Source organism: Cricetulus griseus (assembly GCF_003668045.3).
Source record: "Cricetulus griseus strain 17A/GY chromosome 1 unlocalized genomic scaffold, alternate assembly CriGri-PICRH-1.0 chr1_0, whole genome shotgun sequence".
NCBI classification, from domain to species: domain Eukaryota; kingdom Metazoa; phylum Chordata; class Mammalia; order Rodentia; family Cricetidae; genus Cricetulus; species Cricetulus griseus.
In genome coordinates, this window is record NW_023276806.1 from 145,467,016 (window position 1) to 145,482,033 (window position 15,018).

General features: G+C 36.7%; 1 protein-coding gene across 7 annotated transcripts in view; it reads left to right on the forward strand.

Moving 5' to 3' along the window:
* Nav3 (neuron navigator 3) overlaps positions 1-15,018 on the forward strand; it is a 219,292-nt gene that overhangs the window by 36,443 nt on the left and 167,831 nt on the right. For 6 of the 7 annotated variants that reach the window (XR_004772196.1, XM_027392445.2, XM_027392446.2 and 3 more), the window contains exons 5-6: positions 1,285-1,353; positions 4,306-4,445. Coding sequence is in view for 6 of the 7 variants with exons in the window: in XM_027392445.2 (XP_027248246.1) it covers positions 1,285-1,353; positions 4,306-4,445 (209 nt within the window). In the remaining variant the exon portion in view is untranslated. The remainder of the gene's footprint in view (positions 1-1,284; positions 1,354-4,305; positions 4,446-15,018) is intronic. The other variant, XM_027392447.2, reaches the window with a different exon arrangement.

The following is a 15,018-nucleotide window of genomic DNA, read 5'->3' on the forward strand; positions in this document are numbered from 1 at the left end:
TTGAACTCACAGAGATCTTCCTGCCTCTGCCTCCTGAGTGCTGGGATTAAAGGCATGCACCACCAATGCCCACCTACCTCAGTGCTATTCTAAGGTCCATCTGACTGCTAATGAGTGTTCATACACTCCACTTGTGATTATGTAGAGGTATTATTCACCCAGGAGGTGATTCTCCATGAAGGCTCTACCCTTGCCTACTGTGGTTGTGCCATCAGAAACTTGTATATATTGAATCTAATTTTTTTCTAAACACTATCTCTTCAAGTTTTAACAGCACAGGCATCAATTTGCAGTACAAAATTTGTATTTTTGTTGATAAAGTGAATCTCTTCAAAGTTTGGGTTAAGTAATGTAAGGGTTTCTTATAGTTCTTTGAGCAAAGTATTTGATTAAAAAAGTGGTTGTGGGGCTAGTGTGGTGGATCAGTGGATAAAGGCACTAGCTTACATGTTAGAAGATCTAAGTTCAGCTTCCTACAAGGGGGCAAGAGAGAACCAATCCCAGAATTATCTTCTGATATCTGATATCATACTATGGCATGAGTCACCCTACACACACACACACACACACACACACACACACACACACACACACACATACCTATACACACTAAAAGAAATTGTTAAATCTAAATCAAGAATGTTCAGGAATTATCAGATATTTTTAAGGATTTTGGTTTTTGCTAGAACTTAACTCTAGGTAATTTTGAATTGTGGTACACAGATTTCTTTAAATAATATATTATTGTAAATTTCTTTTAAAATTGTAGTAATTGCAGTAATAGGTATGAACAATAATGTATGAGTAATAAACTCAGTTTTTAATAAATTCCTTTTCAAAATATTTGGTTTAAAAAAACAAATTGGAGTTGACCAGTCTCTCATCTTCTACTTAATTTTACTGTTCTAAAGAAAGGAATCTTATAAATGAAACATTAGTTTATTTAATGTTTTCACAGTCAGTTAAAGGTTAAGTTTCTATAAGATAAAATTATGTTATTAAATATTTAAATATCTATAGTGTCTAACATCTCACAACATAGCTGTAAAGTTAACAATAAGGCATTTTTTTGCTGTAAGAAGTGTGCTGCGTTACTTCATAGGGCATCCATTATCAAAACTCATATATGTTACATTACCATAATTTTCTGATTAATTTGTTCTTTATATATGTTTGTGTGTTTCAATTGCATTTCATTAACTCATAACTTTCTTGTAAGTTTGCACTTTCTTTCCATGTTTGAAGAATCCCTTTAATTCAATTTCTCTGTTTCTCCTCATACAGTCTGACAGCCAGATATGCAGCTCAGTGTAATCACAGTGGAATTGCAACCAGTCAGAAAAAGCCTACTAGGTCAGTTCACGTCTCTAATCTATTATTTGTTAGTGATATTCAAATAAATGCCAGTGATACTCTGTCCAACCACTTCACATTTTCCAAAACATGACACACTTCTAAAAGTACTAAGTTTCACACACTCAGTTCTCCCAAGTGGATTTCCACATGGAGACTTTGGGATGAGTACATTAGGTGATTAAATGGGTTTAGAGGTCTGGCTATGATTGTGATTTAGTGATGCACAATGACATGCTGGGCAAAGCTGTGCCCTAGACTTAGCGTAAATGAGGAAAACATGACCTGGAAAGTCCTTTGACCTTTCTGAAAGTTACACAACAAGATTTTTAACTATTTTGAAATAGGCATGTGTTACGTCTTGCACACTTAAAGAGCAGAATTGGGTCGGACAATTTATGTGGGTAATTAACCTAGGAAGATATTCTATATAGAATAACTTAAATTTTATGCTTTGATAACATATGTATTTCAAGATAAATATGTATTTATGCTTTTTACAAAACAATGGTATATAAAATATTGGAAGAGCTTTATCTTTGCTCATGTTACTTAAACAGGAATAATGGTAGTTCAAGCCAGCTGAAAGAAGTCAAAGCAAGGGTTTGCAATCTTGTATGTGCTGCTGTGCACACTCTCCTCCCCTGAGGAGCTACCAGGTGATGTGTTAGTGATTGCTTCAGACATGAATCAAGCTGTCCAATGCTCCACCATAAAGGCTACTTGTGATGGCTGAAAGACATTAGTGCATTTCCTGTACTGTTTCTTAAACATGATTTTCCACAGAAGTAAAAATTTATTTTGGAGAGAAACATGTTTAAAATTACTTAATTAAAATTACAACAAATGATATAGATTACTATATATGAGGAAGGTGACATGCCATGAACAGTGAACACCTTCATGATTACTCTAAAGATGTGGGTATATCCGACATTTTCTAAGTCCTTTGTCCTCATGGAACTTTTCTGTGTCACCCACTCTTTCTCTCTCTCTTTTTCTCCATCTCATTTCCCTTTTTATTGCTTTGATGAATGATCTGGAGGCTCTGGCTGCCTGTCAAATTAGGGTAATGAGAAGAGCAAATGTATCTTTTAATTTGTTTTAATTTGTTCTTCTGAGGACTGAAGATCACTTAACTTCATGGGTCACAGTAAAGATTAAAATGCATCTTAATTGCTTTCTAGAAGTGGGTCAAGTTTCATTGCAAGCTTGAGGACAAACTGTTTACACATGAGTTTGGAATGAATTTCAAAGTCTATGGTTATGTCTACAGAAATTGCTCTCATATTTATTGGGACTGGAACATTTGGCCCAATTAGTTATTTGACTTCTCTCTGTAGAGAGTAGTCATTGGTATTGTAAATTCCTAGTGTCTGTGGTTATGATGTTGTAGTTATAACCCCTTGTATAACTGCTTAAGAAAAAATTAAAAGCTGGAATCATTTGGAAAAGATTCTAATCTTGTGTATGACACAACCTCAAACTAGCAGAATAGCTGGAGAGACTATTTACTAGCCACATGTGTTTAAACTCTAAATTGCAGTCAAAAATTTGAAACTCTTAACCAACTCTAGCATCAAAGTCCTTTTAGTATTTGTGTTTTCCTGATGCTCATTGCATTTTGCAGTTCTACTATTATAAGTTTTTTTTTTTTTTTTAATTCGGGGAGGGGTTTGTTTTCTCAAATCATGTAGTACAGTAGAGATAATGTTGAAATATGCTGTGCTAAATAGATTGGCAATTTGCACATGTAACAATAAAAAAACTATATACATTTTTTAGTTAAAAAAAAAAAGAACTGTGAAAAGATCAGCACTGTGTTTCTTACGTTTTGGATTAAGCCATCTTTCTTTTCAAACAAGAATTTTGAGAGCAGTACACAATCTCATTCACACGGTGGCAGCACACGCCCACAATGCTGGCAGTATTATGTCACATCTCAATAGTGTCAATGCTAGCCCTTAAGTTCTAGGTTTTATTTCATGTGGGCTGAGCTTGTGATACATATGTAAAATGCAATAGTAACATAAACTAAAAATTAGGTACAGTTCATGAAATAATAGAGAAGTGAAATTTCAAAGAAAAAATAGTAAGACAGAAACTGATCCAAATTGAAACTTAATGATAGTCTTAATAAAATAGTGTCAGGTTACAAGTGTCTATCAAGCTGCACTGATGATGAGAGAGATGGCATACATTTCCATAATTCCATTACATTTTGTGTTCTTCATACACAAAAATCATTGGAACTGCCTTAGGTATATTTCAACTGTGATTCTACTCAAAGTAACTTTTTTTCCTCTGAGGTTAGCATCCTGTTTTGTTCTATGAGGTGACAACATGTGAAATTCACCAACATATATCTCAGTCCCCTTTTTTATGAGACAGCCCAGCTATGTATAATATAATATAATCATGACCTTGGTAGTAGCACCATGTTTTAATACAACTTATAAGCTTAAGCATAGGTAGTCTAAATATCATTGCTGTTTGCCTTTGGTTCAATAATTTATTCTTGCCATTAATTTCAAGTCTTAGAAAAAGCTACATTAGCTAAAAATGTGTTCCATACACTGAAAGAAAAATTTTACCAACTGTAAATAGCTAAGTAACATGCTAGGAATACTATAAGGTTAAATATCGTTTTTACTCTTGTCATATAATTTCATGGTATTTTAACATGAACTTTTATTTATATGAGTAAGATTATTTTATAGTTAAAGGGCCACTTTGTTTTGATTTTCCTATCTTTGTTTATTAAGAAGAAAATCCAGCCTTTTCTCCCAGTCTCTTACTTTTGTGTCCAGCTGTTTGTCCCTTAAACCATCATTTTCGGCTAAGAAGACCATGTGTTGTGGGTTTCCTACCAACTCTTCCATGCTCACACTTCCCTTCTCCTCAGTTTTTGAAGTGTACAATAATGATGTAATTTTTCTCATGCTATTTCAGGCTTCCAGGGCCCTCTAGGGTGCCAGCTGCTAGCAGCAGCAACAAGGCTCAAGGAGCCTCCAATCTGAATAGGAGAAGTCAGAGCTTTAACAGCATTGACAAAAACAAGCCTCCAAATTATGCAAATGGAAATGAAAAAGGTAAGTGTGCATCTGTCACATCATTCTGCCCCAAGTCTGATGTTATGTCTTGTGGATTGACACATGAATGTTGAGAGTTGAACAGTGGAGCATCTTTGGGGATGGGAAGGTTATCAGAGGAGTTTCCTAACCACACCATCATGAATCGTGGCTCCCTTCTGGAACTGTCTTTTCTGCAGAACATTTCCAGGAAATGAGCTCATGTATTTTATAGTAAATTGTTAATTATAGAGCCAAGCATAAAGTCTGTTTCACAAAGAGTTACCCCAGATTATATAGTCTTCTTGTGCCTTTCATGTTTTATGAAAATTTATCCTAAAATTAAAAAGCTATCTTGAATTGATTTGAATTCTTATGTCAGCTAACATAAGTGACAAAAAAGCAGGTAGCATTTCAGGTAGATGGATCAAAAGCTGAGATACAGAGACCAGGGTGTGGTAGTGTAGACTGGTACTTGGGAGGTTAAGGTAGGAGGGTTGCTGCAAGTTTGAGACCAATGTGAGCCACATAGTAAGTTCCCAAATAAGCAAGATGACACCATATTGGTACATTTCAAAACAATGAGAACAATAAATAGTGGATATACGTTTGTGATAGGTGTTTGTCTTTGAATGATTTGTTTATTTTTATTTTATGTGCACTGGTGTTTTGCTTACGTGTATATCTATGTAAGGGTGTCAAATCCTCTGAAACTGGAGTTGCAGACAGTTGAGAGGTGCCATGTGGTGCTAGGGATTGAACCTGGGTCTTCTGGAAGAGCAGCCAGTGCTCTTAACCACTGAACCATCTCTCCAGCACCTAGTGTCTATCTTTGAAAGCAGCAGTAGTTGGGAACATTATGACCTCCACTTTCCCTAAGCATCAAATTATCCATACCTATATTATCTTAAAATATTCTGACTACAAGCATATAATCAGAAAATGGATGGGTAAAAAAGACACAATTATGCATGTGAATGGTAGATGATAAATGTCCTACATGCCACAAAGTTCTCTCTGATATGCAAAGTGTAAATTTATAAAGTTGCTGGATTGGAACCTGTCCCCTTTGGATCCACACACAAAAGAATGGATGTGAAACCTTATGCCCACCTCCTAGTAAAACCAATAAGCTGTGGTTTGTAAATATTGTGGCTGTTGGAGCAGTGCTTCCAAATCAGTAAAATGTCATATTTCTCTTTGTAGTATCCCACCCAGTATAGTATAGTATATGAAATTAAGAATTGATTCATATTTTTAGTCAGGAAAACTGTTGGAAACCTTAAAATGAATGGTTAAACCAAGCATGTTCTATTCTGCATGGGTTAGATGATTAACATTAGTGTCCATAGTGAACTAGGCAGCTTTCTCTTACTCAGACATAAGTTGACAGGTACAATCTTGAAGGAGACACTGTTTGGTGAGAATCTTTCCTTTTGACTATGGTGAATTTTAGAAGACGATAAACCCTGGATATCAAAGCAATGTGTCTTAATGCCTGAAATAACCCTCACTTTTGAGTCCAGTGGTAGGGAAGGAAGAGGAAATACAGTATATATTTTTGAAATCTGAGCTTTAAAATTAAGAACAAAGTCTCCTTTTGTAGACAAGTGATTAGCATTCATTGATTCATAATGAATAAGCAAGTACAAAATTTTAATGAAAAAAATTTTGCTGGCAAAATTGTGAGCTCCATTAGCTTTCATAATATTCTGAAATCTACCTTCTTTTTACCTTCCTGATTAGCTTTCTCAATTCTTATATAATTCCAATGAACATTTTAAAATACAGAAAGAGTATTCTCTTCAGTAATCAACCCAAAGGAGATTCAATTATTTTTATAATGTTTAATACCACACACATACCTACTTTCCAAACCCAAGTTTAATTACTCTTCCCTTTACAGGCTCAGTAATTTTGAACATTTTGTTTTTTTCTTTCATTTAAATAAAAGTATACCCTTAAAACTTTTACTTTTCTTGGTAAGAAAGGAAGTAAGAAAAATGAGCATTTCTAGTTGGAAATAAACCTTTTTGTAGCTAGGCAGTGTTGGTGTATGCCTTTAATCCCAGAACTTGGGAGCCAGAGGCAGGAAGATCTCCATGAGTCAAGGCTAGCCTGGGCGTACTGCTCAGTGCTTAGCTGTGAGTGTCTGCTTCTGCTTCCATCAGCTACTGGATGAAGGGTCTAGCCTTGGTCTACTAAGTGAGTTCCAAGACAGCCAGGACTGTTAACACAGAGAAACCTCTTCTTGAAAAACCAAACCAAACAAACAAAGCAATTTCCCTATTTTGTGACTTTGGAAAGTGTAATTTGGGTTCAAGCTAATTCTACAAATTTTGCCACACAATTTCTAGAGGAGACTAACAAACCTGAAAACAGAGTTGTGTTGAATGGACTACCACTATTTACTTAAAATACTTATGCTGCCATAGACATATATGTATGTATCATGTGCATATACATATATATGGTACCATATATACTCCATTAATTTCTACACATACATATGCAACTGATAATAGAAAGGAGATTTAGAAGTGATCTAAATATTTTGATAAAGTGATGTCATGAAGTGTCTTTATTTGTACTATTTTAAACTCTTTATATCTATTTCAAAGTAAAACTTCAAAGATGGACAGCTTCTCATGTATGTCTAGAAATTGAACATTCGCACGTAGTAGTATTTCTAATCACCACAAGATGGAGACAGATACAATGCAATATGTGGCCTTGATCACTTACTAGAGAAAACAAAAAGTGTAAGAATGTATTGAGTTGACTTAGCTTTAAATAAAGTTAACAAATTTTCAAAACATTTTGAGGTATGTGACGCTTATCCTCTGTAGGTTAGCAAGTTGTAGGGGAGAAATATATAACTCATAACCCAGATCATAAGGAAATATGGAAGCTGCACTTTGCAGATCTTTTTTTATAGATTTATAGACATTTGTTACATATAAAATGTGAGCATTAAGTGTAAATAAATTGACAGTAAATTTAAATAGACTCACATGATATATGACAGTCATCTGGTGTCTGTTTTACATGTGCAATACATTTACTATTAGGGTTATTTGTGTCATTGAATGCAACGCCAATTCATAATTGTGCTATTTTATAGTTCTATTACATTATCTTAAAGTACAAGAACAAACAAATTGTAAATATTACATTGAAACAAATTATAACATACCATATGTCTGAGTAAGTGCTGCAAACTTTCAATTGAGATGTTTAGTTTGAATTCTTTGATACACGGATTTTGTAGTATTTACATGGCTTAGTTACCTTTCTATTTCTGTGGATGCCATAACCAAAGCAACTTATAGAAGAGAGAGAGTTTACTGGGAACTTAAAGTCTCAGAAGGCAAAAGTCCAAGGCCATCATGGAAGGGACCATGGCAGCTTCAGAGGGCAGTCATGGTGCAGAAGCAGCAGCTGAGTGATACAAATTGGGATGACAACAAGGAGTCCGAGTGAGGGGCAGAAAAAACTAATTGGAAATGACATGGGCTTTTGAAACCCCAAAACCCAGCCCCAGTGACACACCTCCTACAAGGTCACATCTCCTAATCTTTTCCAAACAGTTCCATCAACTAGGGAAATATATGAGCCTGTGGAGGCCATTTTTATTCAAACCACCATATTACAAGGCATATAATATTTAAAATTATTTGAGTTGTTTATTTTTACTAAAATTAAACTCTTATCTCATACAATACACCCAACCCCAGTTTCCCTCCCTCCACTCATTCCAGTCTCCCTGCCCCCACACACAAACATCCCCTCTTCCCAGATGCCCTCCCCTTCTGTCCAAATTAGGGTTTCTATTGCTGGAAAAGACACCATGACCATGGCAACTGTTGTTTGTTTGTTTGTTTGTTTGACACAGGGTTTCTCTGTATAGCTTTGGAGCCTGTCCTGGAACTTACTCTGTAGATGAGGCTGGCCTTGAACTCATAGAGATCTGCCTGCCTCTGCATCCTTACAAAGCCATGTACCACCACTACCACCTGGCCCACCATGGCAATTCCTTTTTTATTAAATTTATTTATTTTACATACCACCCAAAGTTTCCCCTCCCTCCTTTCTTCCTGTTCTCTCCCTCTATCTCCTTTCTATCCCTCCATCCACTCCTCAGAAATGGTAAGGCCTCCCATGGGTAATTCTTATAAAGGAAAACATTTAATTGTGAGGTTCAGCCCATTATCATCAGGGTGGGACATGGTAGCACACACAGACAACAGGAAGAAGTCTGAGTCACTGGACTTGGCTTGAGCATATATGAGACCTCAAGGCCCGTCTTTACAGTGACACACTTCCTCCAGTAAGGCCGCACCAACTCCAACAATGGCACACCTCTTAATAATGCTACTCCCTATGAGCTTTGGGGGCCAATTATATTCAAACTACAACATTTCGCTTCCTGTACTCCATAAGCTTGTTACAATATCATAATGCAAAATGCATTTAGTCCAGCTTCAAAGTCCCCATCATTTATCACAGTTTCAACAATGTCTTAAAGTCCAAAGTCTCTTCTGAGATTCACACAATCTCTTAACTGTAGTCCCCTATAAAATCAAAATAACAAAACAGGTTACATACTTCCAACATATACTGGAGCAGGATATACATTACTGTTCCAAATTATAGGGACAGGAGCATAGTGAGGAAATACTGGACCAAAGCAAGACCAAAAACCAGCTGTGTAAACACCAAACTCTGCATCTCCATGTCTGATATCAAAAAGCTCATTAGGTCTCCAACTTCTTTTAGCTTTGTTAACTGCACACAGTTCTTTTGGGCTGGTTCCACCCCCTATTAGCAGCTCTCTCCTGTAGGTATCCCTCTACTCTAGCATCCCTAATATCTTGGGGCCTCCAAGGCAATCCAGGCTCCAATCCACAGCTTCACACAATGATCTCTATGAGCCTCCATAGGGACACCTCTGCTACATGCCTGGCCTCAATGACTTTCCTTAGTCATAGAGGAATATTATATAACCCTTTTCTCTTGTCCTGGACTCTAAAGCCAGAACATGTGGTGTGCCTGAAGCTGCCACGTTCTACTGCTTGCTGTGGCTGGAGCATATCCTCCATCTTCCTATTAGCCCATTAAGCAGCAATTAAAGCCTTCCACTGCTTTCCTAACCCAAATTTCCAAAGTCCATATTATTCCAAACAAAACCATGGTCCAGCCTATTACAAAAATACTCCAGTCTTTGGTACCAACTTCTTGCTGTGAAGATGTACCACATCCAAGGCAACTCTTATAAATGAAAACATTTAATTGAGTGGCTTATAGTTTGGATGTTCAACCCATTATCATCATAGTGGGACATGGCAGCATGCAGGCAGACATGGTGCTGGAGAAGTAGCTAAGAGTTCTACATCTTGCTCAGGCAACAGGAAGTGATCAGAGTCACTGGACATGGCTTGAGCACATGTGAGATCTCAAAGTCTGCTTCCAGAGTGACACACTTCCTCCAATTAGGCCAAACCTACTCCAACAAGGCCACACTTTCGAATAATACCACCCTCTATGAACTTATGGAGGCTAATTGCATTCAAATTACCACCCCCTCCATTTTCTCTTCAGAAAAAGCAGGCCATCAAGAGACAACAGGAAAACAGGACATTAAAAAATAAACATAAAAAGATTATTTCATAAGCTAGTAAATTTGTCTTTGTCACAAGATAGTTTCTGATCTTGGGTATGACCAAGAATGACGAGAATTACAAAACAGTTTTCAAAGGTTATAATTTTATAATGAGAGAATTCTGGGTATTATTTGATTGTTATAAATACAATGCTTATTTCTTCTTAGTTATCCAAAATTGGAACATTTAATTTCAATACCTTAAAATGTTCCATTTAGTACTTAAATTGAGTTTACTAATTAAAAGGCATCCTTAGTTGAACAGGGTGAACAAAATGTTGGGAATGATTGCTCATAGATATCTTGAGATTTTTGATTCATTATACTATACTAGTCTATGAATGTTTAAAAGATCCACTTTTATGGCCAAGCTTATAGTTCAGTAATAGAACCTGGCCGGGCTGGAACCTATGGTTACCTCTCAATTCTTCAAAAATTACAATATCTCACAATAAAAAAGAAAGATGTTTTGTTTGGAGACTCAACCAAATTAAAAGTTTGGAAATCTCTAGAATTCATAAATTGTAATAAAGGTTTATTTATGAGAACAATTTAACTTCTATATTGAAGAGAACTATACAAAACACAGTAGAGTTAGCTGGTATAACTGGGGATAGAAGGATACAGAGTGAGTTCTGGATGTTGAGACATAGAATGGAATCAGTAAAGAAAATATGATCCTCACTTCAATACCTAATACTGTTTTAATACTAAGGCATTTCCCAAATTATGTGTGTTCATTTTAGCAGATGAATTAAAGTATGTAAGTGTACATTGTCATAAATTATTCCTTGTAGAGATGAATGCAGTGCCATCTCATTGCTCTATTGAAAAGGAATGTAGGAACCAGTTTCTCAGAACAAACGGTGAAATAAAGAAAGATCCTTGGTTACAGTTTTCAGAATCACCTTCACTTTCTCCTCCTGCTCACCTGCCATTCAAAAGCTGACAATGAAGAATTCAGGGTGATATCAGCATTTAGCAGAGCCCATGCACTCTGAAAAAGTGCTCCAGACAGGCAAATCCTTTGAAGAAAACCACATACCTAATGACTAACAATTGGATCTTGTGAAAGCCAAGCTGTGACTCATTTGGGCATACATTCTTACCTGTTTTGAGAAACATTAATAAATTAATTTTGTTTTATAAAACCTGTACAATGCATATGAAAGAGAATTCTAAATATTTCAAGAGAATTCTAAATATCTTAGTTATTGGAAATGTAATTTGCCTTGTTTCTTTTGTGACTCAATTGTGAGCTACATTTCAGAGTAGTGAGCTAATAAACCTGGGTGGCCTTACACAGTCCCTTAGAGCGGTGTTTTTCCATGTTGCTAAGGAACATGCCTCAGTACCCAGGGGAATGCTATTACCATCTCATTGTCTCTCCCAAATGGTTCTTACACTGAACATGCACCTTTCCTGAAGAGGACAGCATGAAGCATCTTCTATTATGGAACCTTTTTGCTTTTATTTATGTCCAGCCTGGAATTAGCAGAATTGGTGCCAAAGATCTAGCAACATTTTGACTCAATGTTGTAAGCCATTACAGTTAATGTGAATTTTGTATTAGCTATTGAATTTCAGATGCTTGCTGTTAGCTAAGCGTAAGATAATCCCCTCTTCAACACATTTTTTCTCACTTTGTTCCCTAATTTTTGTTAAATTTTATAAGAAACTAAATTGCATTTTCTCTCCTAGATAATGCATATGTCTTAAGATTTATTTATTTGTGTGTGTGTGTGTGTGTGTGTGTGTGTGTGTGTGTGTGTGTGTGTGTGTGTCTGTGTTTGCCTGCATGAATGTACACACATCATATGCATGCCTGCTCCTATGGAGGTCAGAGAGCATTTGAAGCCCTGGAACTGGAATTTCATAGATAGCTTTGAGCAGTTGTATGGTTTTAGAGAACCTAAACTGGGTCCTCTACAAGACTAGCCTCAATGCATATATTTAATTACAATTTTAAATTACTAATAATTTCATTGTGTTTACTATAGCACTTTGTTTATCCTAAAATATATCAATCTATAATTTCTGAAATCTGAGAAGTGTTAGCTGTTAGCCCAACAATGAGCACAAATAAGGTAATATCATTTATATTAGTGAAATATGTTGCTGGTTTGTATGTACATAATGATGAATTTCATTCGTTACTGAAGATAATAAAAACTGGTTCATGCATAGAAACATCCCCATATTTCACACTCCTTCACAAAGCAACTCTCTGTCTCTCTCTGACTTTGCAAATGGTACAGGAAAGCATATGTGGAGAGGATGGAGTCTTTGTAATAGCATCCTAGATTTCTACTGTGTCAGTGTAAAATTGATTACTGGAACATTTCACAGGCAATTGCCTTTTCAAGGTGGTGTGCTGCAACACTGTAGAGGCAACAGAATACATTTACAACTGGATCATCTTTTTTGACTTTTCACACATTTCAACAGTATTTTGGTATGTTGTTATGAAACTGGTATTTTATATATTGGTTATTACCAATTGTATTATAACTCGTAACTCCACTGTTATTCCCTTCTACAAGAATTATTGTGTTTAGGGTGTCCTGTTTCTGAGGCTGTCAGCATTAGCCAACAATTTGCCTGCTCTGCAGGGGACACTTTTCGAAGAATGCTGATATTGCCATCATCATTATTGCCTTATGTATGTCTTAGTTAAAAGTTTGTTTTCTGTAGGTCTCTGCATTTATTTCCATCAGTTACTCTATTAAGGCTCTATGATAACAACTGAGGTAGTCACCAGTCTGATCACAGGAGACAGCTAGTTCAGGATACCTATGGACTATTGCAGGAGTCTCATCTAGGATCATCCTTGTAGATTTGTTCATGTTTCCCTTGCACCAGGTTTCCATCTGACCCCTTAGTGCTCCCCATATGAAGACATCTTTTTCAGTACTCTACCCCTCTATGCACCTTCCAACCCAATCTCTCATGTTCCCATGACCACTCACCCCCAATCTACCCAGGAAATTTCTTCTATTTCTCCTTCCCAGGAACATCCATGCATCCCCCCGCCTTGGGTCCTCCTTGTTACCCTCTCTGGGACTGTGGATTACAGCATGGTTATCTTTACAGAGAATATCCACTTATGGATGAATACAAACCATGTTTGTCTTTCTGGATCTCAGTTACCTCACTCAGGATGATTTTTCTAGTTTCGTTCATTTGCTTTCAAATTTTCTGGTGTCAGTGTTTCTAAGAGCTGAGCCAGACTCAGCTCTTATTCCATTGTATAAATGGAATATTTATTTTCTTTATCCATTTTCTTTATCCATTCTTTGATTGAGGGGCATCTACGTTGTTTCCAGGTTCTGGGTATTATGAATAATGCTGCTATGGACATAGTTGAGCAAGTGTCCTTATGGCAAGTTGAACATCCTTTGTGTATATGCTGGGTCTTGAGGTAGATTGACTCCCAATTTTATGAGAAACCACCACACTGATTTCCAAAGTGACTGTACAAGATTGCACTCTTACTAGCAATGGAGGAGTGTTACCTTGTTGAACATCATCTTCAGCATGAGTTGTCATTTGTGCTATTGATCTTAGCCATTCTGACAGGTTTAAGATGGAATCTCATAGTTTTGATTATGGCTAAGAATGTTGATCATGTAAGTATATCTCAGCTATTTGAGAGCCTTCTGTTGAGAATTCTCTGTTTAGATTTGTACACCATTTAAAATTGGATTATGTGGTTTTTGTTTTGGGGGGTTTTTTATGTCTAGTTATTTGAGTTCTTAATATAATTTGGAGATCAGCCCTCTGCCAGATGTGGAGATGGTGAAGGTCTTTTCTCATTCACTAAGCTGCCACTTTGTCCTGTTGACAGTGTCCTTTGAGTTATAGAATCTTTTCAGTTTCAGGAGGTCCCATTTATTAAATGTCAATATCATTGTCTGTGCTGCTGGTGTTCTATTCTGGTAATGGTCTCCTGTGCTAATGCATTCAAGACTATTCTCCAATTTCTCTTCTATCAGATTCAGTGTCACTTGATTTATGTTGAGGTCTTTGATCAACTTGGACTTGTTTTGTGCAGGGGGATAGGTATGAATCTATTTACAGTCTTCTATATGCTGATATCCAGTTAGACAAGCACCATTTGTTGAAGATGCTTTCTTTTTCCATTGTATAGTTTTTTCTCAAAAATCAAGTGTTCATGGGCATGTGGATTTATGTCAGGGTCTTCAATTCAGTCCCATTGATCCACCAAGCTCAGGGAATCATGTTGAAGAGATGGAGGAAGGATTATACAAACCAGGAGGGTCAAGGTCATCACTAGGGAACCCACAGAAACAACTAACCTGGCGTCATAGGAGCTCACAGACTCTGGATTGACAGATAGGGAGCTTGCAAGGGACCAACCTAGGTCCTCTACATATATGTGACAGTTGTATAGCTTATTCTTGGTCTACTTGTGGGACTCCTAGCAGTGCAAGCAGGTCCTGTGCCTAACACTTTGTCTGGTTTTTGGAAACCTATTCCTCATACTTGGTTACCTTGTCCAGTCTTAATACAAGGGAAAGAGCTTAGTCCTATCTTAACTTGATATGACATGTTTTGTTGACACCCTTTGGAGGCCTATCCCTTTCTGAACAGAAATAGAGGAGGATTGCATAGGGTGGGGGTAGATAAGAGAGGCAATGGGAGGAGAAGAGGGAGGGGAAACTGTGGTCAGGATGTAAAGTAAATGAATAAACTTTGAAAGAAATGTTAGTTTTCTTCTAAGAGACTTAGCATCGAAAGTAGATGTACAAATTCAGGATGTTTTCTGTGTTGCTTATGAAGATGTTAGCACCATCAGTTGTTGAATATAAGCTCTAAAGCTCTGATATTCAGCATTGGTCCTATTCCTCATTTCCCCATGTCTGTCACAGCCACCCTAGTTATGTCAGCATATTAAGTTTGGGAGTAGAT